Source organism: Notechis scutatus, chromosome 1 (genome assembly GCF_049901735.1).
Source record: "Notechis scutatus isolate UNSWTSFEM ecotype Mainland chromosome 1, rNotScu1.2, whole genome shotgun sequence".
NCBI classification, from domain to species: Eukaryota; Metazoa; Chordata; class Lepidosauria; order Squamata; family Elapidae; genus Notechis; species Notechis scutatus.
Genome location: NC_142009.1, coordinates 48,854,387 through 48,879,188, shown reverse-complemented (window position 1 = coordinate 48,879,188; position 24,802 = coordinate 48,854,387). Strand labels below are relative to the sequence as shown.

Genomic DNA, 24,802 nt, shown 5'->3' with positions numbered 1-24,802 from the left:
CCAAAACAGAAGAAACCCCAGAGGCACCGGAGGCCAATTTTTTTGTCGCCCCAAGTGAGTCCTTGACAGCAGTTCCCATTGGAGGGCGGCTAAAATTGTTTGCTGATCAATGGGACAGCTCCACCTCTGATGCGTGGGTCAAAAACACTATTAGGTTTGGTTTGGTGCTAGAGTTTCAATCCTCCCCCCCCCCAAACTTTTTCATTAGGAGCCCTAGGTCCACGGCCCCCGTTGATGCAGGAGGCTATCAATCATCTTCTACATATTCGGGCCATTAGAGAGGACCCATCTGAACAGCGGGGTCAAGGCTGTTACTCTCTATTGTTTGTGGTCCCAAAGAGTTCGGGGGGCTGGAGGGCAATTCTGGACCTCAAACGTCTGAACGTTGGTTTATCGAAAATTCAAGATGACTACTCTCCAGTCCATTCTGCTCAGCATCAGAGAGAACGATGTCCTGACCTCTATAGATCTCAGAGGCTTATCTACATATACCAATTAGACCTGCTCACTACAAATATCTTAGATTTTGCTATTGTGATCGGCACTACGAATATATCGCCCTACCATTTGGTCTGGCTTCGGCCCCTAGGACTTTTACCAAGGTCCTCGCGGCTTTGGCTGCCACACTCAGGATCAAATCTATTCGCTTACAATGTTATCTGGATGATATTTTAATTTTGTCATCTTCCAGACATCAAGCAAAATTGGATACCAAGATTACTCTGGAGACCCTTCAAGGTCACGGCTTTTCCATAAATTGGGATAAAAGCCATTTGATCCCTACAACTAGGTTAGTTCATTTAGGGGCAGTGATAGATACCGTGGAGGGCAAGGTCTTTCTCTCTCAGGACAGGTTAAACAGTATCCAGTCTTTGGCCAGAGAGATCAGAGCCTTAAAGAGGGTTTCCCTGGCAGTGCTGTCTCAACTGTTAGGGAAACTGATTTCTTGTATTTCCATTGTGCCTTGGGCTCGATACCATTCTAGAGAGCTACAATGGTTCCTGATACCTTTCCAGTGATCCGGAAGAGCCACTTCCAACATCCGGATAAAGGTACCACACAATGTTCTCCGATCGCTCCGCTGGTGGTCGGAAAAAACAATAAACAAGGGGTGTCCTTTCAAGGAACCTTACAGGGCAACAATCACAACCAATGCCAGCCTGGTAGGATGGGGAGCTCACTTCCAATCCCACACTGCACAGGGAATTTGGACTATTTCCGAACAATCACAAAGCATCAACCTGTTGGAGCTGCGAGCAGTTCATCTGGTGTTACGCAGTTTTATACCCCTTTTCCAATCACGCCATGTTCTGGTCTTGACAGGCAATATCACAACCAAGGCCCACGTAAACAGACAGGGGGGTACCCACTCCAAACTTCTGATGCTGGAGATGGCCAAGTTGTTCAAGTGGGCCAAGGCCAATCTGTTTTCGCTCAAGGCAGAACACATAGCAGGGGCCTTAAACACACAAGCAGACTGGCTCAGCAGGGCCACGATAGATCAGGTATAGTGGCGCCTACACCCGTCTGTCTTCCAGGAAGCAGTGCGGAGGTTTGGGAAACCGGTGATCGATCTATTTGCCTCTCCCCGCAATGCCCAATTACCCCGTATATTTCAAGGTACCCGACTCAGGCGGCGGAGGCCGTCAATGCCCTGCGATGTCAGTGGCCTCTATATGCGTTTCCTCCACTCCCGGTAATACCCAGGTTGATCCAGAAGTTATTGGAGGAACAAGCGGAATTGATATTGGTCGCCCTTTACTGGCCCAGGCGAACGTGGTTCACAGATTTACAGGACCTGTCAAGAGAACAACCTTGGAAAATTCCACCGTCAAAGGTTTCCCTCTCCCAAGGGCCAATACTTCACCCGAACTCACAATGGCTCAGTCTAGCCATATGGAGGTTGAGAGGAGCCGTTTAAAGGCCCAAGAGATTTCAGAGGATGCTATTGCCACCATTCAAGCATCCAGACGGTCCTCAACAAATCGTATATAGGAGGCCACGTGGTCTGCCTTCTGTCGCTGGTGCCAGGGGTCTAACATCGACCCAACTGCCCCATCAATAGGACAATTATTGGCCTTTTTACAGGAGGGGTTGACCAAGGGCCTATCTCCAAATACTTTACACAGAAAGGTGGTGGCTTTAGCCTCGGTGATAGCCTGGGGTGACCTCCGTTCCATAGCGCACTATCCACATGTCCGCAGCTTTCTTAAGGGTGCTTACGACCTCCTGTAATTCACCGCTATCCCACCTGGGACCTCAACAAGGTGTTAACTGCACTTACAACTGGCCAGTTCGAGCCTTTAAGAACCGCTAGTCTTAAATTCCTGACATATAAGGTGGATTTCCTAATTGCAATCACATCAGCAAGGAGGATTTCCGAATTGGCGGCACTGTTAATGAGAAAGGACTGGTGCGTGTTTCATGCGGACAGAGTGATTCTCCTATTGGATCCATCGTTCACTCCTAAAGTAAATTCAGCCTTCCACAGAGCGCAGGAGTTGGTGCTTCCAAATTTTTGTCCGAAACCATCTCATAGACTGGAGCATCAATGGCATCGACTTGACGTTCGAAGGGCCTTAAGCATTTATCTAGACCGCATGGCGGCATTTCGAAAATCTGAGGCTCTATTCCTATCCTTCAACCCGTCCACTTTAGGGCCAAAGGTGTCGTTGAAGACCATCGGTAGATGGTTGAGAGCCACCATAGCTAAAAGTTACGAATGCCAGTCCATCTCAGTTCCTAAAGGCATTACAGCCCACTCAACAAGGAGTGCGGCAACATCAGCAGCACGGGCCACACGGGCTTCCATAGACGAAATTTGCAGAGTGGCAACTTGGGCTTCACCATCTCCCTTTGTCAGAAATTATAAAATTGATGTCTATGCCTCAGCGGACACTTCATTTGGCAGAAGAGTCCTGCAGAGGGTCCACAGAATTTAGGAGTGGATTTCGATCCAGACGGAGTCCCTCCCTAAGGACAGGCCAAACTTTGGTACATCCCACTTCTGGATGCTCTGAACAGCTCATGGGAGAAAGGGCATTGGTACTTACCTGATACGCCCGTTCTCTGTGAGCTGTGAAGAGCATCCAGCCCCACCCATTTCTTTCCATCTGGTGGGGTTCCGTTCCAGTCAGGGATCTAGATTAGGTGATGAGTCCCGGACTTTGGCACTCAGTCTTCGCAAAACTGGGGGACGCTGAGGAGGTGTCCCGTGGAGGAGGAGGAGCGTCCCAGAGTTTTAAGCCCAGCCTTTCCAGAAGAGACTGAAGCACCTCCACTTCTGGATGCTCTTCACAGCTCACAGAGAACGGGCGTATCAGGTAAGTACCAACGCCCTTTTTTGGTAACTGAAAAATATAGCAACATGGATTCATGAAACTATAAGTTGTTTTTTTTGAAGCAAGGAACTGTTGAACAGAGATTCATGAATCCATAAGCCAATCATGCAATATATAGAATTGGCTATACACAGTAACATGCAAGGACACCATACTAGATATATGAACCTCTGACCAAAAGAGTACTCTTAAGTTACCATGGCAGACATAAACTGCATAAAAATTCTAAGTATCTAGATGATAACAGTATGTACACATCAGTGGTGAGATTCAATTTTTTTTACTACCGATTCTGTAGACGTGGCTTGGTGGGCATGGCAGGATACTGTAAAATCTCCAGTCAGAGGTGGTATTTGCCGGTTCTCTGAATTACTCAAAATTTCCACTACTGGTTCTCCAGAACTGGTCAGAACCTGCTGAATACCATCTCTGGTACATGTATATTTATCTTGGATTAATACATTTATTTATTCTGGAAGCTAATATAGGCTATTTCCTTTCAAAGAACCCCTGGGAACTGATTGAGTGCCACCTGGAATAAAATTTATTTGGTAATTATCTATTAGGATGTTTTATTTACCGTATATACTTGAGTATAAGCCAAGTTTTTCAGCACATTTTTTGTGCTGAAAAAAACCCCCTCGGCTTATACTCGAGTCAGATTCCCCTCTGAAAAAAAAATGGTGTGGAGCTCCGGAGCTGGGCAGCCGCTTCCCTGCTTCCGTGTTTCCTTTGCAACTTTTAAGCATGGGGGTAATCGGAAGCAGAAAAGTTCTTGCATGAAGATATATTGTTTTTTTCTTTTTCTAACTGTTTTTAGGAGGGGGGAAAGACCCACCGCCATGTGAGAATGATCAGACACGAAATCTATCCGCCCGAAAATAAGTGTGTGTGTGTGTGTGGGGATTTTTAACAGAGGGAAGATGTAGGGAGAAGGCAAAAGCGACGGAAGATCCTGCAGGGGAAACTGAGGGGGAGACTCACCCTTGGTCCAGATGAGCCCCCTTCCCCGCCCCTAAGGAAGCAGAGGCAGCCAGCAAGGGCAGGCAAGCCCCACTTCACGGACTCCGTCCGTCCTCACTCCCACCCACCCAAAGCCACGAAGTCCCCAATCGCGCAGCCCAGAATCGCCCTCCCTCAGGGGCAGCAAGGACGCCCGGTGTTTCCCGAGACAAGAAACTCCGCCGTGCAATGAAAGCGCCCTGGCTCTAGGCTCGCGGGCTCAGAAAACAACGCGAGCCGAGGTCGCCGGCTCCGCTCAGCTTCATTTCCTCAGCCTCAGCTGCTTACAGTCCTCTCGGGAGGAGGTGGTGGCGGCGGCTCGCGTTGTTTTCTGAGCTCTAGGCTCTAGGGCTCAGAAAACAACGTGAGCCGAGGTCGCCTGCCCGCTCAGCTTCGCTTCCTCCTCCTCCTCCCGAGCGGACTGAAAGCAGCTGGGGCTGAGGAAACGAAGCTGAGCGGAGCCAAAGCGACCTCGGCTCGCGTTGTTTTCTGAACCTGCGAGCCTAGAGCCAGGGTGCTTTCATTGCACGGCGGAGCTTCTTGTCTCGGGAAACACCGGGCGTCGTTGCTGCCCCTGAGTGGAGGGCATTCTGGGCTGCGCGATTGGGGGACTTCGTGGCTTTGGGTGGGTGGGTGGGTGGGAGCCAGGACATTGACTTTAAGCGCTGCCGACCAAGTGTTTCACAAATACCAGTGGGACCTCCGTCCACCACCACCCCTCCCTCTTTTGCCTCCTTCCTTCTGATCAATCAGGTTTTCCCAGTTTGCTCACAGCTGCGTACTAGGCGTTGAACGCGGGATTTCTGATTCCCCTTACACACGCGTGGATATGCCGGGTGTTTTCTTCCAAACGCCCATGGGCAGAGAACACTGACTTTCATGATAGTGAGATCATTTCCCAAATTAATCGATTCACTAACCAAAAGAAGAAGATGTTGATGACAGTGGGAGGCAGGGTCACTCTCCCTTGCAAAAAAGCAAGAGCCGTTTATGATCTCTCTCTCTCCCGTAATACAGTCAAGCCCTTTCAGCATGCGCGATCTGCCCGCCGCTTTGCACCTTGCAAATGCAAAAACCCCGGATTTTGCATTTGCAAGGTACAAAGCTGCGGCGGCAGATCGCGTGCTGGAAAGGGCTTGACTGTATTACGGGGGAGAGAGAGAGAGAGAGATCATAAGAACGGCTCTTGCTTTTTTCTTGCAAGGGAGAGAGTGACTCCTGCCTCCCACTGTCATCATCATCTTCTTTGGGTTAGTGAATCAATTAAACCTTTCATGATAGTGATATCGTTTCCCAAATTTCCCTTAAATCAGGGAAGAAATCACAAAAAAAACTTTGGACTGAGAATAAGCCTGTTCCTACGATGCCATTTTTGTTCACTGCAGTGTGAAAAGTGTGAAAAAACACACTTCTTTTTCTTCATCTTCTTGTTCCCTATTTACTGGTCTCTTTCAAAGAGGAAATTGTGAACATCAAACTTATTCTCAACTGTCCTATTGAAAGTTTTTATTGGTATCTATTTTTATTTTTGAAATTTACCAGTAGCTGCTGCATTTCCCACCCTAGGCTTATACTCGAGTCAATAAGTTTTCCCAGTTTTTTGTGGTAAAATTAGGTGCCTCGGCTTATATTCGGGTTGACTTATACTCGAGTATATACGGTACTTCAGTTTATTTTGATAGTGATTTTACTTTATTTTGTTCTAAACCATTAGAACAAAATTATTTTGTTATTAATTGATTATAATTCAGCAGCATACACTGCAACCAATCAATGCCTCATCTAAAACTCCAGATTCATAAGCATCCAAATACTGAGCACATATATATTTGGTTTACTGTTACAGGATGCTTCATGTTCACAGTATGCTACTGCAGATTATTTTATTGCTCGTCATTATGCCTGATTTTATATCACAACATATGTCTTCTAGATTGAAAGTGTATACATATGAAATGCAGGGATATATATTCAATATTTTACCAGATTGGATAATTTTTGCTCGACAGGTCAATTACATTCTGAAAATTTAATTTATTAATTGCACTGAGGTCAAAACACAAAATAGTAATAGCACTCAAGATGTACCTTTTAAAAAATATTTTAACATTAAAAAAACTGATGTTCTTTTTAGCAAGTGATGCTCTGCACATTATAAAATTCCAAGTAGCATTTTCAAATAGAAATCAATACAATATCCACAGAGGTAATTTGATTGTTGACTGATTGTGTGTGTGTGTGTGTGTGTGTGTGTGTGTGTGTGTGTATGTATATATAAACTATGTTTGTATCACCTGCATATCAGTTTCGCATTAATTTGTGCAATGAAATGTTTTATAAGTTGTGACTTATAATCTGTGATGTAATCCTTATACATATTAATTCCTAGGATTCTATTTAATGCAGTTTATCAAACTTACATTTGGCATCAGAAATACTATGATAAGGAGACCACACAAGCATTCCTCCATTGTCTTTATCTGTGTATTTTGTAGCTCCTGAAAGACAAGTAATATATTCAGTACTTCAAATAACAGTTAATCAGATAATAAAAGCATTAAAATTTATTAAGTCAAAGGAAGTATAATCTAATATTTTATTGCTAATATGCAATTAGACAAAACTATCCTGTATTTTTCACCTTGTAAGTAATGAAACAGAAACAATGGAAACTTGTTCAAGTAGCATAGGCTGGAATTCACTCCAATGAGAACTTTGCTTTCAGAAGTAACCAATCTTGATACAACTACAATAATTTCATATGCTGAGCATTTAGAATAATAAATTTAGTTCTTATCCCTATTAGGAAAAAGTTACCTTAAGGTAAAGCTCTTAACACCATGTCAGGGAAGGTATAGCTAATGTGCATGGGAGATAGCTATTATCATCTATCTTTGCAAAATAATTAACAAGAGAGGTGAAAGAAAAAAAATAAATCTGAAATACAAACGGAACCTCTTACTTATTGTCCTATGAGGTTGTGGAATATATTGCATTATTTACATTCATAAGAAACTGCTTCTCAAACTATTGTTGTAGCATGTAGCACCTTCTAGATCAGCGGTCGCCAACCGGTGGGCCGTGGAAATTTTTTGCTGGGCTGCAGAAGAAATGGCCCCCAAAAGCAATTAATCTGGGCCACACAGTTCTCTCGCCTCCTGGCTCTTCTAGGGACCCGAGAGTCAGGTCCCTGAGATGCATGCACCAACCAGCTCCCACATGCGGCGGTGGTGGCAGCAACAACAGTCCCCACCCCCAGCGCCCACTGTTAGCTTTCCCTATTAGATCTCTAGCTTTGAATTGCTTCCTCCTCTCTTTCCTTCCCCCTCTCCCCCACGTGCAGGCAGGAAAGGAAAGGGAGACAGAGTGCAGCTCTCTGCTTTTCCAGCCCTCGCTGCCTCTCCCAACATTGAAGCCTCGGAGACACAGGCAAAACCATCGCAGTGGTAGCATCCTGAGTTGCCTTAGCATGCTCGGTTAGTTAAGAATCGCCCTACCCAGAGAAAGAGGTGCTGGAGGAGGAGAAGGAGGAGGCAGTAGTGGAGAAGCAAGCAACTCAAGGCGCTACCACTGTGGCGGCTTTGCCTGCGTTTCCGAGACTTTGATGTTGGGAGAGGCAGCAAGGGCTGGAAAAGCGGAGAGCTGCGCACAGCTCCGTCTCCCTTTCCTTTCCTACCTGCACGTGGGCATGGGGGAGGAAAGAGAGCTGGGAGCAATTCAAAGCTAGAGAACTAATGGGGAGAGCTGACAGCGGGCGCTGTGGGAGGGGACTGTTGTTGCCGCCATTGCATGTGGGAGCGTACATCTCAGGGACCTGAGCAGGGAGGCGCGGGAACTGCAAGTGGGAGCGTTTGGTGGTTTTTAAGATCTCCTGGAATGCGGTAGATTGGCATTTTGTAGGTCTCGGTGAAAGAGTTGAATTTTGTTTCACCTCCTTCCCTCCCCTGGTAATGCGAGAGATGCTTTCTCTCTCTCTCTCTCTCCCTCCTCCCCCTCCCCCAAATAATCACTGGCTGTGGCTGGGTTTGGCAGCAAAATGCTAAAGCGAGCAAAGTGCCCTCAGGGACACCTTTCCTTGCCTGTCTCCAAGTGAGGCTGGAAGAGCCACCTCCCTCCCCCAGCTTTTCCTCGGCTGCAGATCTGAGCTCTCTCAATCCTCCACCTGGCATCTGAAAGGCTCTTCTGTCTCTTTGGAAGGTGCAGGTGGGGGGAAGCTTTCAGTCTGGAACCTTTTATTTTGTTATCATTAAGCATTTACATTTTTGTTATAATTAAATAAGTGTGTGTGTGTGTAATTTTTTTATATTTTTATATTAAATATATTAGCTTTTTTTAAAAAATCGTATTAGTGGTCCTCGGGATTTAAAAGTATGAATTTGGTGGTCCCTGGGATCCAAAAGGTTGGCGACCCCTGTTCTAGATTATCTTGAAAATCTATAAGCATCACCTCTGGTTACTACTTGGATAGGAAACCACCAGAAAAACCACCCAGAGCTTTAGATTAGATTGGAAAGTCAAAAATATCCCAGAAAATGGCAACAGCAAATCACTTCTCTACTGATATCAAGAAAACAATAAGAACTTTATGAAGTCACCAGGAATCAATGCTAATTCACATCACTAAATGCTATGAAAAATGTCCTGAAAAAACTTTGCTTAAAGCAAAATTTTCCAACTCTTAAGACTATTCAACCCGCCCTGAAGAACTGCTATTGGTTTTCCACATCATTAATAGAAATGCTGTGAAGGGTTAGAGCTGAAGATTACCACTAACTCCAAATTTATCCTATTATGAGGTGAAAAGAAAATTGTCCAACTGGGAATAGGAAGCTTTGTGACCACACTCATGGGAGAAGGAATTTTTTTTTTGGTCACTCATATTATTCACTAAATAAATGTTCTCACACCAGGTAACTGGCAAAAGCAGAGACTGGGCAAAGAAAATGGGCATACTTAGGTTCCCACTACTAAATAGTGCCATCTTGTGGGACTAAGCAGGCATGCCTTATCACACATCTCAGATTCAGAAGACCTTGACCCTCGGTATCTTCTGAAAGGCTGTGAGGAACTAGGGGGTTAGGGCTGGGGTTTTTTCCCCCTTAGGTCATTAGGGTTATGTTAGTGGAGTTCAAGCTCAACATACATTTGTCTATTTTTGTGCAATTATAATGCCTCAGGTTTTCTTTGCTTTGGATTTATTATACAGTTTTATACAGATTTTTTATTGTTTGCTGTCCAGAGTTACGTATTTAAGGTATTTTTTAAAAAATGACAGAAGAAATTACAACTGTTCCTGATCAAGTAGTCCCTTATAGGGGAAAAAGGGTAGATTTGCACATTGTTTATCCAAGTTCATGATTATGCATTAAATTTGTCTGTCTGTTTCTCCTATATGCATGATTAAAATGCTGACTATAGTTCATTTGGGCATGATACATAAATATTGGACTGTTGCATCATTAAACTAGAAGCCTGATAATGAAGCCATAGAAAGTTAAGAAAAATGATTCTACGGTTTAATGAAACCAAATGAAATCATAGCCCTGTGTTCCTACATCATGCCACCTAGGGCAAAAATACCAGAGATAGCTTATTTGCCATATTCACTCAGGGAAAGGACTAGCAGTCATTGCACCAAGACAAATTCCTTGTGTATCCAATCACAAGGCCAATAAAAAATTCTATTCTATTCTTAATAATAAATCTATATAAGCATGATGTGGAAATGTGACTAGAAGAAAAGCTGAAGAAGTCTCCCAAGGCAAAAGAGACAGATGAAAAAACAGCAAAAACAAACTTATCATGCCTAAGATAGGATATGTAGTCAACAAGACATGGGCAATAGATTGTCAACCTCAGCCTCAGTGGCATGCACCTAATCTAATAGGGGTGGAATGCAGTCAGCAATAAAAGTCCAAGCATTTGGGATGTTATACTGTATAAACATGAGTATTATTAGGTAACCAAAGATGAAATCTGCTTCCATCGCAAGTGCAGATATCATGGATTGTGAGAACAGTGATTAATCTTTCCCCACTGGAGCACAAATCGATATATATATATATAAAAGCGAAATACCACTCATGCATCATCACAAAATCTCCAGAAGCGTAAAGCCTACAAACTTGAAATTTGGCATGTATGTTCTTCTTGGCTTCTAGGTGCTCACTAAGAAAGGATTTTTCGAAATGACCATCAGAGCATTAGTATTTTGTATATTATTATTAACACGCGTTGATGCTAAGGAGTTCTATTCCTCCTCCCCACCTGAAAAGCAACCTGTTCCAAATGCAAACACAAGCAGAGGAGTTTCAGTTTCACAGCAGCAACCAGCTTTAGTACAGAACAGTTGAGCTAAGCCATGCCCAGGCTCCTTGCTGTCTCCTTCTTGCTCACACAGCAAATACTGCTTCAGTTTCCAAACAGCCCTCAATTCTCTCACATACTGACAGGACGCTAGCCAGATGAACACTGATGGATGCTGGTAGGCAGAAGCACACTTCCCCCCTTATTTTCCTCCCCAAAAACTAAGCCCGATCACATAGTTTCGTAACGAAGCACGGGTATAGAGATAATATCTCATATATGCGTTGCTGGATATAGAAGGAATCACATTCAGAGGAGATCAACTGAAATCAGAAGGATGTGGCATGACTTGTTGATTTAAATGAATCTATTTTAGTATGATTAACTCTGAAACCAACTTGTAGCAAAGAGCCTAAGAATGTTTTCAAAACAAGGAAATAAAGAATCACAAGCACTAATATCTTCAAACTGAGATAAAATCTAGAACCACCATAACTACAGAAAACATAAAGGAAACATTTATTAAAGTTGTAATTAATTTTTTATTTTTATTAGCTGCCCAATTATGAATTTGAGATGGCAGCCATATAAACTGCAATAAATAAATGTATTGTACTGTAATAATATACATTTATTTATACATTTAATAATGACTAAATAGTTGGTATACAACAGAAATCTAAGTGTGACACAGAATCATTTCTGCAGAGGTATCTAAAAATTACCATACTTGGCAAGACAGTAAATAAAATGGTCACAAGATCAATGAAGAAAACCAGGACACAAATCCTTCCACAATCCTTGGAATACAAGCATTTGTTCAGTAACTGTTCAAACTTATGATGGCACTGAATGAATGTACCTATGATGGATCCTTGTAGTTCCAGCTGTTGAAATGTCATGTTCACAATTTCTAACATTTCCAGCTGGCTTCCCACAAGCAAAATCAATGGGAATACTGTCAGGAAGTTGGAAATCGCAGTCATGAGCGGTCCTTGCTTACTGGCAGCCACCAGGATGGCGGGAATTGCCACAGCTAAACAGTGTGGTCACGTGAAATTGCCCTTTTGACCATGTCACAGTGACACAAATTCTAGTTCCAACTGCTGATGTAGCCCAAGGACTACCTACCTGTATTCTAGCTGAGGAATTAAAATAATATCGTTGAAGATAATTACTAAAAGAGAAGACATGATAAAGCACCCAGCTGGGTTCTCGGCATTGGCAAATTATAGCCATTACAAAAAGAGGGTAACAAATAAAAATAAAATTTGGTCTTAATAGAAGGAAAATTATTCTATAACATTATGAAACCACCACCCTGCAGAATTATTATACTTTTATTTTTATTATAAAAACTTTAATATCAGTATTAAAAATTCAAGAACATTTTATACGATACTAAAAATTATATAAGGTAATGTTGGAGATAAAATATTGCATAGGATTAATCTAGGAATACATTTCCAGAAATTTCAAAGCAACAACTTTTTCTCCAATTTGAGGAAAAAATAGTTTGGAAGAATTCTTTAGTTATAAAGTCACTCTTTGCAAAATAGGTAGAATATCCTTAGTAAATAAAACTAAAAAATATAATTGAATCATGCAGTAATTATATATTTATTGATTTAATATACCTTTACATTTTTAAATTTTTTGTTACAACTAGCAGTTCCAGGAATTTAGGATATTTTATTATTGCAAGTTGCAGAAAAAAGACACCAACTGAAAACAAGGAATTGAAACACTAAAAGAAAAATGTTATATACTGTGGACTTTGTTTCCTATTATAACACTGATACAAAAAGTATTTATTTCAAAGGCAAAACAAGCTAAGAAAAGGGGGAATATTTGCTATATAAAGTGATAGCTAATCATTCCAGTTTTTCTGAATCTAAACGAGCAGTGGCCCACTGGTGGCCCATGAGAAAATTTTGGCGGTCCGCAGAGAAATCTCACCCCCAGAGCACCCCCCCCCCAAAGCAATTAATCCAGGCTGTGCAGAAACACAAGGCTGCATCGCCCACATAGCCCACAGGAACCCTCCCCGCCCACTCCTTACCCGGCAAACATGCCTGCTAAATTGCTATTTTTCCTTTTTCTGACCATCATCTTTTCTGCTGTGCTGGGAGATTTAGATTAGCTAGGAAGCAGGAAATGGTTAGGGTTACGGTTCAAGCAAAGCCGAATCTCCCTTAGGACTGAAGATTCTATTATTCAGTGCAGACTCATGGCAAGCAAATTTGAGATACTGAGCTAGCCGATGATCACGAAATGATTCTGTGAGCAACTTAATCTGCCTGTCTGTCTGCTTTGCCTGATTTTGGATAAAAGTTGCTTTTTTATAAAAAAATCAACATTTATATCAATATTTATAATATTTACATACAAGCCATGCTCAGTCAGTCACATGACCACCAAGCCACACCCAATGGTGGGATTCAAATTTCTTTTTACTACCGGTTCTGTGGGCGTGGCTTGGTGGGTGTGGCAGGGGAAGGATACTGTAAAATCTCCAGTCAGAGGTGGTATTTGCCGGTTCTCTGAACTACTCAAAATTTCCACTACCGGTTCTTCAGAAGTGGTCAGAACCTACTGAATAGCACCTCTGGCCACACCCACAAATTAGGTCACGCCCACAGAACCGGTTAGTGGTCCCTGGGATTTAAAATTATGAGTTTGGTGGTCCCTGAAGTCCAAAAGGTTGGCGACCCCTGATCTAAACTACTACCAGCAATTTGACTTCTGAGCCTTTTAAAAACTTTTAGAATGTCATATAAATGTATTTTGTCTGGAATGAACTTCACTCTCCTTTCATGGTTTGTTAATTTGTTAATTATGTTATTCATAAATATGTTAAGCAATGTTAATACTATATTTGTTGATTTGATATATTTCCAAGCACAATACATTTTTTATCTTAATTTGAAAAGTACTTTTTAGGAAACATTTTATTAATGATCTTTCCATTTCTTCAACTATTTCAAAAAACACTCCCCCACACACAAACAACAGTGTAAAAAGTAGTTGTAGTAGCAGCAACAGCAGCAGTAAAAAAAGAGAAAAGTTAATTTTCCACATTTTCTGGGTTCTTTCCAGGATTTTCCTTTCACTTAGCTCAGTGGTGGTGAACCTACGGCACGCATGCCACTGGTGGAAAGCAGAGCCCTCTCTGTGGACACGCGCACCATTGCCCCAGCTCAGCTTCACTGGCCAGCCAGCTGGCTTTCGGGTCTCTGCCACACATGGGTGAGGGGGGCACTTGTGTGGCACACATTCATGAGGGGCATGCATACATGCGAGGGCGCAGGCGCACCTTGCATTTTGGGTATGCATGTGCATGCTTTGGGCACTCAGTACCCAAAAGGTTCATCATCACTGACCTAGCCTTAGCTTCTTTGCAAGCCTTCTTAGTGAAGGCTTTTTATAAGTCACCAAAGAAAATACTTCTATTTCCCATTTTTTAATGAAAGGACAGTTTAATTCTCTTTATGACATGTTGGACATTTTAAAATGGAGAGCGAAAGAAGTTCTTTTTCCTTCTCTTCCATTATATCTCCAGTTGACATGAAAGCATTTTCTAAATTCTCTCCTTAACATGGCGTGGTGCTAGACCTTAAGGGGAAAGTAAGAATGGTAAGTTTAGTCTTTTATTGAAATTTGCTCTGATTTTGCACATATTATTTTCCATAAGCACATTCAAAGGGAGTTTGATTATCAACTGATACTTGGTCTCCTTTTTGACATGGCTTCAGTACTCTTCCTGAACACTACACTCATGTTCAAGAGCAGCACAAACAAAAGTTGACAGGCACTGGAGAAGTTTTACCATAAAGCACCACAGAGAACCTCTCTTTCTTGCTTATCCTGCATCATTCTGCAACTTTTCTGCTTCCACTGCTGATCAGCTGCTAGTTATACTCATCCAAGCCTTGAAGCTGGGTTCTGTCCTCCCCACCCAAGGATGCAGAGAAGGACCCAATTTGATAGCCACTTTCCTGCTGCCTAATATAGAATAGCTCTGAAATCACACCAAAAGCTAGACAGAGAAGGCATACACTCCATACCACCCTAAGTGCCCAATAGATGCCATGCTGATAACTATCTTTTGATAGTCCTACCAAAAGAATTCAGTTGATGGAACAGATCAGATTTTACTCCACAGCAAAATTGCCACAGTTTGTTGTCTGCTTAAAGAGGAAATATTATTTTGTCAAGGAACAGCTGAGGGCAACTTAACTATCTCAGGTATGGGTCAAGATGAACACAATGTCATGAGAAGAAAAAAAAGATTGCCAATGAAGTGCAAATGAAGAAAATATCTTTAGGTAACATGTCATCCAACACAAACAGGGTGATTTCACATATGAAAATGTTTAGACTTTGGTACTTCAAATTCCCTACTGAACAGAAAAAATGAAAAATATATTATAAAATACTATAAGAGCTGTGGTAGTGCAGTTATTAGAATGCAGTATTGCAGGCTGACTCTGCTCACTGCCAGGAGTTCAATGCTGAACAGAGTGGGTAACATGAAGACAGATTGTTGGGGGCAACATGCTGACTCTGTAAGCTGCTTAGAGAGGGCTGTAAAGCCCTATGAAGCTGTATATAAGTCTAAGTGCTATTGTTACTGCTATTCAATTGATACTTTTCTACTAAGAAAAGTAAACAAGGTGAAAGTAAAATTTAAATAGTGGGGAGAATTCAATTAAAGAAAACAACTAGGAAAAATATATGAAAACCAAATCCATAGGTTTAATCTATTGAGCAAAAAAATGAAAGTAAACTTAAAAGAGGTTACATGAGAAATCAAGACAATTCTTATAATCTGGTACACTATAGGCACCAAATACTAATGGCAATCCATCCTTAAGATGTTCTATAAATCTTTAATAACATTGCTTAAGAAGCACTGTAGCATGGGTGGGTAGCTCAAAATGTTAATCCTAGCCGTGGGTATTTGAAAGATTGAGAGGAAATTTGGATGTGATAGTATAAACCACTTATACCACATTTTACATGATAGATCAATGATAAATTCCAGATATAATATTTCTGTCATGTATTTTAAAATGACAAACATGATAATTCTGGAACTTAAGTTGGTCAGAATGAAAAAGCTATAAGATAGGTTGTTGTCATCTACTGCTGTTTCTTATAAATACCCACTTCTGCGAAATTATTAATCAAAGTTAGGTGATTATGAGATGGTGTTCCACATTTTAGCCCTCAGCAACCTATCTGATAGATTATGCTTCTCTTATAGTTGTATCACTGATTGAGATCAAATGGATGAATTGTAAACAAATGACAATCCTAAATTATGTACAATCATACCAAATACTGGGATCTTTATCATCATAGAGGAACAGTAACACCTATGAAGTGGCAAATAGGTTGTAAAAAAGGTGTGACTTTTGTTAAATGTCTACATGAAATGTCAAAGAAACTTCTGTGGACAAGAAGAAATGCAACAAACCAAGAATGGACAATACTTCAACTGCAAATTCTTCTTTTACGAGCATTGTTTAGAGTATTATTTAATTTATATTAAATATGCAAAAATCAAGAATCCAGCCACAAATTCTGTCAACCACTGACAATATTTTAATAGTATATATGACAGGTACAACAAAACTAAATCCAAAGCTTTTTTATTGTTGAAACCAGTTTTCTAGCTATAAAATTAAACATTTATAATTGATAAGATTTTAATAGCAACAATAAAATATTTCTAAAAAAGATAATCAATTTGCTTCTTCTTTAAAACAAAAGATTCAGAATCATCTTAGAGTGAAATAATAAGTTTCAATAGAAGGGCACCATTATTAGCAGCAGTAATCAACTGACACAGATTGTCCAGGTCTACAGAAGAGTTTCCTTGTAGATCTGGCTAGAAATAAGACTGTTTGGATAATAATGACTTGCTAATATAGTACATGCAAATTAAGACTGAGATAAATCAGTATGAAGAAGTGCAAGTTTGTCTATTCTATCACATGGTGAACAGAAGTATTACTTATTATATTGAAATCTTCATTACTCCTCACTTTTAAATATTGGAAAATCAAGGAAGCATAGTCTTTCAATATTCTTGGAATAAAATACTCTTTTCAAACTACTGTAGACGCAAGATAGGTAAGTTTTTGAAAATTTAAAACCCTTCCTTTCTTACTTAGAAGACAAGAGCTACCTTCTCCAAACACAAGGCCTGCTTATTTCAACTTCCAAACATTAAAAGCTGGCTCTGCAAACCTTCAGTGACCAGGAACAAGCTGCACAAAGCCTTGGGGGAGGGGTGCCAAAGAAAATCCTACACCTTTAACCTTCACAAAAGCAACTCTCCTCCTTTCACTCTCACATAATATTCAACAGAATGCATTCAATTACATTCTCATTATAATGAACACATGCAATAAACTCCCATTTTTGAAAACAGCATAGAGATATCAAGTTACAAATATATTTTAAATATACATATACAAATATTTACCAGGATCAAAGTCAGGGATGCGAGCTTGATAGTCTGCTCCGACCCTCATTCCTACATCTGCAATGGAAGAAAAAATAAATGCATCTCTTAGAGGGGCGGAAGAGAAAGGACGCCTTTCTCTTCAATGATTGAAGTATAGTCATTACAAATTAAAATGTGGAGATTGTGATCTAGAAGCATCACAGACAATGCAATAGACAATTACCAATAAGCACAAGTCTTGCTGCTTTGATAGCCTCAAAGCCTTGAACAAGTAGGGAGAGACAGACAGACAGAAAGAAGAAAAAAAGAGATAACTCCCCCCACCACATATACACCGGAAAAAGAAATGCCTACTTCCCTTTAACATTCCAGGTGGGGATTAATTTCCAGAAAGGCAACAATTGTGCTAAATTAAATTTAGTGAGAAACAGAAACGGACCCTTTACTTTATTGTGCTGATACAGCACAACGTTGCGTGGGTGTATGTCTCGAGTGCATTTCTAGCAGAGAAAAACAAGACAGAAAGGGCTGCACGTAGCTAGACCTGCGTGCACCACTCTTCATGGCAATCTTTTCATAGTCCAGACACCCACCACGTACTCGTTTGCAAGGATATATGCCACTAAACGTGTACAGTTGTACACACACGTAAAATGCCGTGCAGTACCGCGCCTGAAGTGCGGTTGCAATACACGTGTGCCCATTGTGAAAATGCACACCCACTCTCCACGGGATAGATGATGGACAGACGGACAAGCCGGCACACATACAGCGCGGCCGCGCGAAATCGAGGACGCGCGCGTGTACACGTACGCGCCCCCCATACTCGCGTTATCCGCACCCTGTGTAGACCCTATCACGAGCGCACCTCAGTTTTGCACGCGCGCGCGTGCACATATACCCCAGTACAGAGAGACCTATAGAAGCTCAGTGCAGTTGCCACCAGCCAGCCAGTACACAGGGGCGACGGGACTAGGCCCAAATCTACCCGCTCGGGAGAAAAAGGGTGGGGGAAGATAAAGCCCGCACCGTGCTCGTCGCCGCTGTCACCGCCGCCGCCACCGCCGCTTTCCGGCTCGAAAAAGTTCCCGTTGGAACCGGGGCTGCTGCCGCCACCGCCGTTCTTGGTGCCGTTGGGGGCCGCCCTGCTCTTGGCGCCCACCAGGAGCTCGGCTCCTTTCTCCATCATGCCCGGCATGACGGCTACCCAAGAGAGGGGCGACCGGCGGTGGCAGCCACTGCCGAAGGGGGGAAAAGTTAATATGGAGGCGCCATGTTGGTGCCCCCGCCCCCCCGCGGCTCGGGCCGCCGCGGTGCCGGCGCCTCCTTCCTTCTCTCCCCCTTTACTCGTCTCCTCCGCCCACGGATTTGGGATCCCTCCGCGGCAGCCTAGCCGGATCTAGCCTCACACGTTGGGAACGTTCGGCGAAGGCGGCAGCGCTTTGCTGCTCGTCTTCTGCCGCGCGGAGTTGGCAGGCCCGGTCCCTCCGCACCTATCGGAAACCGAGCGCCGAGGCTGCTTTCTTTCAGCTCGGCGGGACCCCTCGTGTGGACCCGCCCGTGCGCACGTTGGTTTCTCTCGTATCGAAGGATTTGCTCCCGGGTTAAACTGAGCTTGCACTGCCGCTTCGAGCGTGCCTTTGGCGAGCGAGGATTGATGTTCTTTGGCCTCTCTCGTTCCGGCGATTCTTTCATTACTTCAACATTGGTCACCCTGTATTTTTATGCTTCATTGTTTTAAATTATTAGGCGTGAACTTGATACGATTGGGATTATTGCCACGAAGAAAAAGGGAAGAGGAGGATTGAAACCTTCCTTTCAGATTCCCGGGAGTGGTGAAAAGAGTGGGGGGCGGAAACATTGTGGGGGGCGGCGGGAATCCTCTCCATGGGGTTACAGGGAAATAGTTACAATCCGCCATTTAAAAAAAACCTGGAGTTTTTGAAGATATGCTTAAGCATGTATCCTTTGGGCTGAGTACCTATAATTTCAACGTTGCTGAATGATAGGCACGTGTGAAATGAATCCATTGGGATGGGATCCAACTGCTGTTCAGGGTAGGAACTCAAAAGTACCCCAGGCAGATGCCCACCTGCTTGAACTCAGCCCCATAAGGGGAACACACCACTTTTCTTGGTAAGTAGTTCTGCTGCCAAACTTTTTTCTACTGATTTAGGAACAGATTTTATTCCTAACATTCCATATGTCATAACTGAAACCATTTTTCTGTATCTGGCACTTGGTGTTTTGTCTGACCAGTTAACAACTCCTGGCTGATCTTGTTCAGGCTTTGAAACTAAGCGGAATTGGGCCCATGTATATTACCTGTCTAGAAGATCTCCAAAGGAATGGCAAAAGTAGTCTGGGAAGACAAAACAAAATATTCTAGATGAAACTTTTGACTTTCGCTCTGAATTCCCCAGAAAGCCATATGAAGTTTTTTTTTTCCTGGGGTTTAGGACATTAAAGCCTGGTTGGTCTAAAATGAAAGAATGGATGTTGTCTTGGAGTTACAGAAGGGAATAAGGGAATGGTTTGATATTTGTGTGGCATGGATATCTAAAATACCTTAAAACTAAGGTGAATGTAGATTTTAAGATTCATTTTGTTAGATGTTCCACACAATACGAAACAGATATAAACCTAGGCTGTGCCTTGGTGAATCTCAGCACAGGAAGCATTTTATAGAATAGAAATGATTACTAGACATAAATGGTTGACTTGCTTTGATACATTAGACTTTTGTTAAGGAGAATGTAAAATAAAAATGAGAGTTGGCAGTAGAAGTATATTCATGTTACTGGTAATTATTAGAAAGATTTAAACTAGATAAAATAAGTTGGTTTTGAACAATGTAAGACAAAATTTGAAATGGAATTGTATACAAATGAAGATTTTATTGCTAAAATGTATCAATTTTTATTGAAATATGAAACGAAGAAGTGAAAATGTATGGTAAAATGGGCTAAAACTTTGGTTACAATACACATATGGATCAGTAGGAGAATATATATATGGTTGAAAGGATTGAAATTTATACTATGTTATGGTCTTAAAGATAAGTTTTATAAAATGTATTATTGGTACATATATCTTGGAACAACTGTCCAGAAAGTATAAATGTTCTTCAAACTTATGCTGGAACTATAAACCAACAAGAAGGGACATTTTATCATGGTTTTGGTGAACTTGTAAAATGTTGGAATCAATTACATATAATAATACAAAAGATTCTAAAGACTCAAGCGTTTAAAACCTGAGACTTTGATTTTGGGATTGTTTTTTAAGCAGCTGGAAAACATATTTATTTTCATGTATGACAACTGCAATGAGACTATGTAATGCACAAAAGTGGAAAAAATAAACTTTACCCATAATGGAGGAATCAATACTAAAGATGGAACTTGCCAAGATGGACAAATGGTTTTAATTAGAGATAAAATATTATTTAGGTTTAATAATGTTTGGAAACCCCTTATTTTTTAAATATCTATTAAATTTCACAGTCAAATATCAGAAAAGGGAAAGGGAACAGCAAAACAAAGTAACCAAAAATATATCAAATTTATAACAAAGATGATTTCTGAGTTTCTTTTAGTCCAGAAATAACAGTACAACTTGTCTAGCTTTACACAAACAATGCTAATCTTTAAAACAAAATATTAATAATCAACCTTCTAAAATAACAATATTCATAAAATATTCTCTTAATTTTAATCTTAACATATAGTAAGTCAAATGTAAATAACCTTATGTTTGAAAAGCTACAATATTTCTCTAGTTCAATCTAATCCTCAAATCCTGTAATCAAAACCTGATTTTTCTCCTTGTCTTGTAAGCAATCTAATAGGGGTCTCCAGGTCACAAGAATAGCAATAGCAATAGCACTTAGACATATATACCACTTTATAGTGCTTTACAGCCCTCTCTAAGCAGTTTACAGAGTCAGCATATTGCCCCCAACAATCTGGGTCCTCATTTTACCCATCTCAGAAGGATGGAAGGCTGAGTCAACCTTTAGCCTGGTGGGATTCGATCTGCCAAATTGCAGGCAGCTGGCTGTCAGAAGTAGTAGTTTGCAGTACTGCACTCTATGCGCCACCAAGGCTCTTAAGAATAAGAAATATAGTCAAGTTATGATCTCTAAGCAAAATAGTCAATTTCATCATTGGACTAGCTCCATTAATTTCAGAACCCATTCTACTATTGTCGATATATATTTCTCTTTCCATCTTTGGGCATATAGCAACCTTGCTACTGATATATATAAAAAAAAAGTGCTAGATTTTCTTTCCAACATATATTTACAATTGCTGTAAAAAAATTGGAAATAATTTCTTTATAATCAATAATAATTTATATTGATTTTTCTTTGATTTTTGCAATTTTATCTTTCATCTTTTTCCCACTTTTTTATTATTCTAAAATACTAATTTTATTGTAGTGTTGTGGTTTACTTTGTTGTAATGTGATTGTTCTGGTCTGTTAACTGTACTTGTTTATTGTTACCAGTGTGAAATTCTGAGTTGGTTATTGCTCATTTAAACTTTATGAATAATTCCTTATCTTATTTTACAGAAGCGGGCATGCAAACTGCTCAAAGGCGGTGATGATTGGACCAACATATAAGCCCAATAAATAACTATTGTTGTAAAGAAAACTTCAGATTTCTGGCAATTCAATCAATAGAAATTAAACTAACTTGAGAATATGCTTCTTTTTTTCCCTAATGTTGGGATTTTATTTGTGATACTCCCTTCATCTGTTGGCTATTGTATCGCAGAGTTAAAAATGCATAGGTTGCAATCATTACACATAGTTTACAAATGCATTATTATCTTTGCTGTTTTATTTACTATTCCACCTGGTCTGAATCCTTAAAATGTCATCCCAGATCTAGACAAAGTCTTTGAGATAATATCTGACTAATGCAAAATAAAATATAATTACAAATACTTGAAGAATACGCTTATATTAAAGTATATCAGAATTTTGTGGTGAGGAGATGTAACTTTCTGTCAATTTGAACCCTGTAGCTCTTCAGAAATAAACCAACCGATCATTATGTTAGAAAGAATCCTTCACAGAGGAAGGGTGGATGAAATTAATGATGAAGAACATTGTAATCAGAGATTATTAATTATAAATATATTTAGAAGGCTACTGTCCTGACAACAAGCAAGCAAGAGTTCTACATAATATATTTTGGAATAAATCTACAATTTAGGAATTAAAATTGAGGAGCAATGCAAACTTTAAATTAGCATTTTTAATCTGCAACACCCCCTCTCCATTAAATATAAATGTTTTCCACCATAAGGAAACAAAATTGCATCATACTTCAATCATTTATTGCTCAATACTAAGTTAATTAAAATTGTTGATGTCAAAAAGGAGAAATTAATTTTCATTTAATTTTTTAAAAATCATTTTTATTTTTTAATATTCTTTAAAAAAAAAAAGTTAAGCCCACCTGGATAACAAACGTGCTCATTAGTCCAGTCCATTTAGTTTCTATTTACTAGGAACTGAACTGACCATAAAAATTGCTCTCCCCAAAAAAACCAAGAGTGAATGCTGCTGTCTCTTTTGTGTTTCCTAAAATTATTGCAAAAATTGTTTTAAGTTTTTAAAATGCAATGCTTTTAGGAAAGACCAAAACAGGATTGCAGTTTTAAAAGTTCTTTTTTGCTGCATTTACAATTATTTTAAAAATCTCAACAGAAAGTTGCTCCTTTGAACTATAATTCTTTATATAATCCTATAAACTCAGTATTTATTCAGTGATCAGAGATTGTAATGGAATGTGTGGATGACCTTGGGGAATGAGGAAAAGAGGAGACAAAAGAGGCAGGAACCTCTAGTGCAGGGGTGGGCAAACTTTTTGGCTCGGGGCCGCATTGACTTTTAAAATTTGACAGACGGGCCGGGTCAGCACAAGATTTTTTGGGAATCGTCCCCCCCACCCTTCCCCTCTTCTCCCCCTTTCCCTCCCCTCGGAGGCCCCCTGAGTCAGGAGTTGCTACCGCTGGCGCGCTCTGCTGCTCCAGTCCCGTGTTGCCTCGGGAAGGGAAAGGCAAAAAGGAAGAGCCGCGGCGGTGCTTTGCAATGGGAACAGTGGCACCGGAGGCTCATGCTCAGCGGCTCCTGGTTTTGCCTTTTCCTTCCCAAGGCAACGCGGAACTGGAGCCGCACGGGCTGTGCCGGGCGGTAGCAACTCCTGACAGCCCCAGCCGGACACCTGAGCGGAGCCCAGGCGAAACTGCCTGTTGCTGCTGCCGGAGCACCGCCGGTCGCTTACTCCAAGCAGCCCGCCCGCCCGCCGGGCTCCCCTCTGCTGCACGGCTCAGGGCCAGGCGCAGCGCCCGCGAGTTAAAAGGAAGCCGAAAAGCTGCTGGGAAGTTGCTCGGGTGCTAGGAGCAGGCTTTTAAAGTGCCGCCCGAGCAAAGTTTAAGCAGCCCGCCTGCCCACCGGGCGGAACCCTTCCTGCTCCTCGGGGAAGACGCTCCAGCCTGCAAACTTTGCCTTTGCAAAGTTTAAGCCTGGAAGCCCCGAGAAACCAAGCAACTTCCAGCAACTTTCGGCTTTGTTTTAACTCTGGCGCTCGCGCTGGCTGATGGAGGGGAAGCCCGGAGCCTCCTCCAAGCAGCCTGCCCGCCCGCCCGCCGGGCTTCCCTTCCACCGCGTGGCTCGGGGCCAGGCGCGAGCGCCCGCGAGTTAAAAGGAAGCTGAAAGTTGCTGGGAAGTTGTTCGAGTGCTGGGAGCAGGCTTTTAAAGTGCCGCCCGAGCAAAGTTTAAGCCTGGAAGCCCGGAAATCTGAGCAACTTCCCAGCAACTTTCGGCTTCCTTTTAACTCGCGGGCGCTGTGCACGCCCGAGCCACACGGCGGAGGGAAGCCCGGAGCGCCGCCGGTCGCCTCCTCAAGCAGCCCGCCCGCCCGCCGGGCTTCCCCTCCGCCGTGTGCTGGGCCAGGCGCGAGCGCCTGTGAGTTAAAACAAAGTGGAAAGTTGCTGGGAAGTTGCTCGGTGCTGGGAGCAGGCTTTAAAGTGCCGCCCAAGCAGGACCGCCGAGCCGGGAAACGGGCACCAAGGCAGGGCAAGGCTCCACCAGCAGAGGCCTAGCTTTAGGTGGCTCCAAGCAGCCACGCCCGCCCGCCGGGTGGAAGACACTCGGCGGGAAGACGCTCCAGCCTGCAAGCTTTGCCTTTGCAAAGTTTAAGCCTGGAAGCCCCGGAAAAAGGGGGATCGGGCGGGACTCACCTTCGGAGAGGTCGCACTCGAAGGTGATTTCAACTCCCAGCCGAGGCCTTTGCAAATTTCTTTTCTTTCCTACCCTAGATCGCTCCGCACTGTTTTGCAGCTGTGGGGGCCACGCAGCACAGGGCAATACGCCACGCCCAGCGATTTTTTTCAGGGGCGGGCCGGATTGGACAGACCAATGGCAGCGATTTTTTTCAGGGGCGGGCGCATTGGAGAGACCAACGGGCCGGATGTGGCCCGCGGGCCGTAGTTTGCCCACCCCTGCTCTAGTGGCTTAAAAATTAGAGAAAGTAACTTAGGAAGGCTCTGTCCTAATGGATCAAGCAGTTAAATCTGGTGGCAGGAAGTTTGTCCTTTCAGATTTGCAAAATTCTATTAATGTAGTCTTAAGGTAAATGCAGTTTTTTGTTTTTTTT

At 42.1% G+C, this 24,802-nt stretch overlaps 1 protein-coding gene and 1 long non-coding RNA gene across 4 annotated transcripts in view; one reads left to right on the top strand and one right to left on the bottom strand.

Moving 5' to 3' along the window:
- The window catches only part of RCOR3 (REST corepressor 3), a 33,757-nt gene extending 15,335 nt beyond the window's left edge, over positions 1-18,422 (bottom strand). For 2 of the 3 annotated variants that reach the window (XM_026683029.2, XM_087963439.1), the window contains exons 1-3: positions 18,157-18,422; positions 17,146-17,202; positions 6,764-6,841 (exon numbers count right to left, since the gene is read on the bottom strand). In XM_026683029.2, coding sequence (XP_026538814.1) covers positions 6,764-6,841; positions 17,146-17,202; positions 18,157-18,325 — 304 coding nt within the window. In that variant the 5' untranslated portion in view covers positions 18,326-18,422. Of the gene's footprint in view, positions 1-6,763; positions 6,842-17,145; positions 17,203-17,720; positions 17,921-18,156 lie in introns of those variants that run through there. The other variant, XM_087963425.1, reaches the window with a different exon arrangement.
- A 112-nt stretch (positions 18,423-18,534) lies between these two features.
- Positions 18,535-21,786, top strand: LOC148132793 (uncharacterized). Its single transcript, XR_015749272.1, has 2 exons — positions 18,535-19,263; positions 21,706-21,786. It is a non-coding gene; the product is annotated as an uncharacterized LOC148132793 (long non-coding RNA).
- The last annotated feature ends 3,016 nt before the right edge of the window (positions 21,787-24,802 follow it).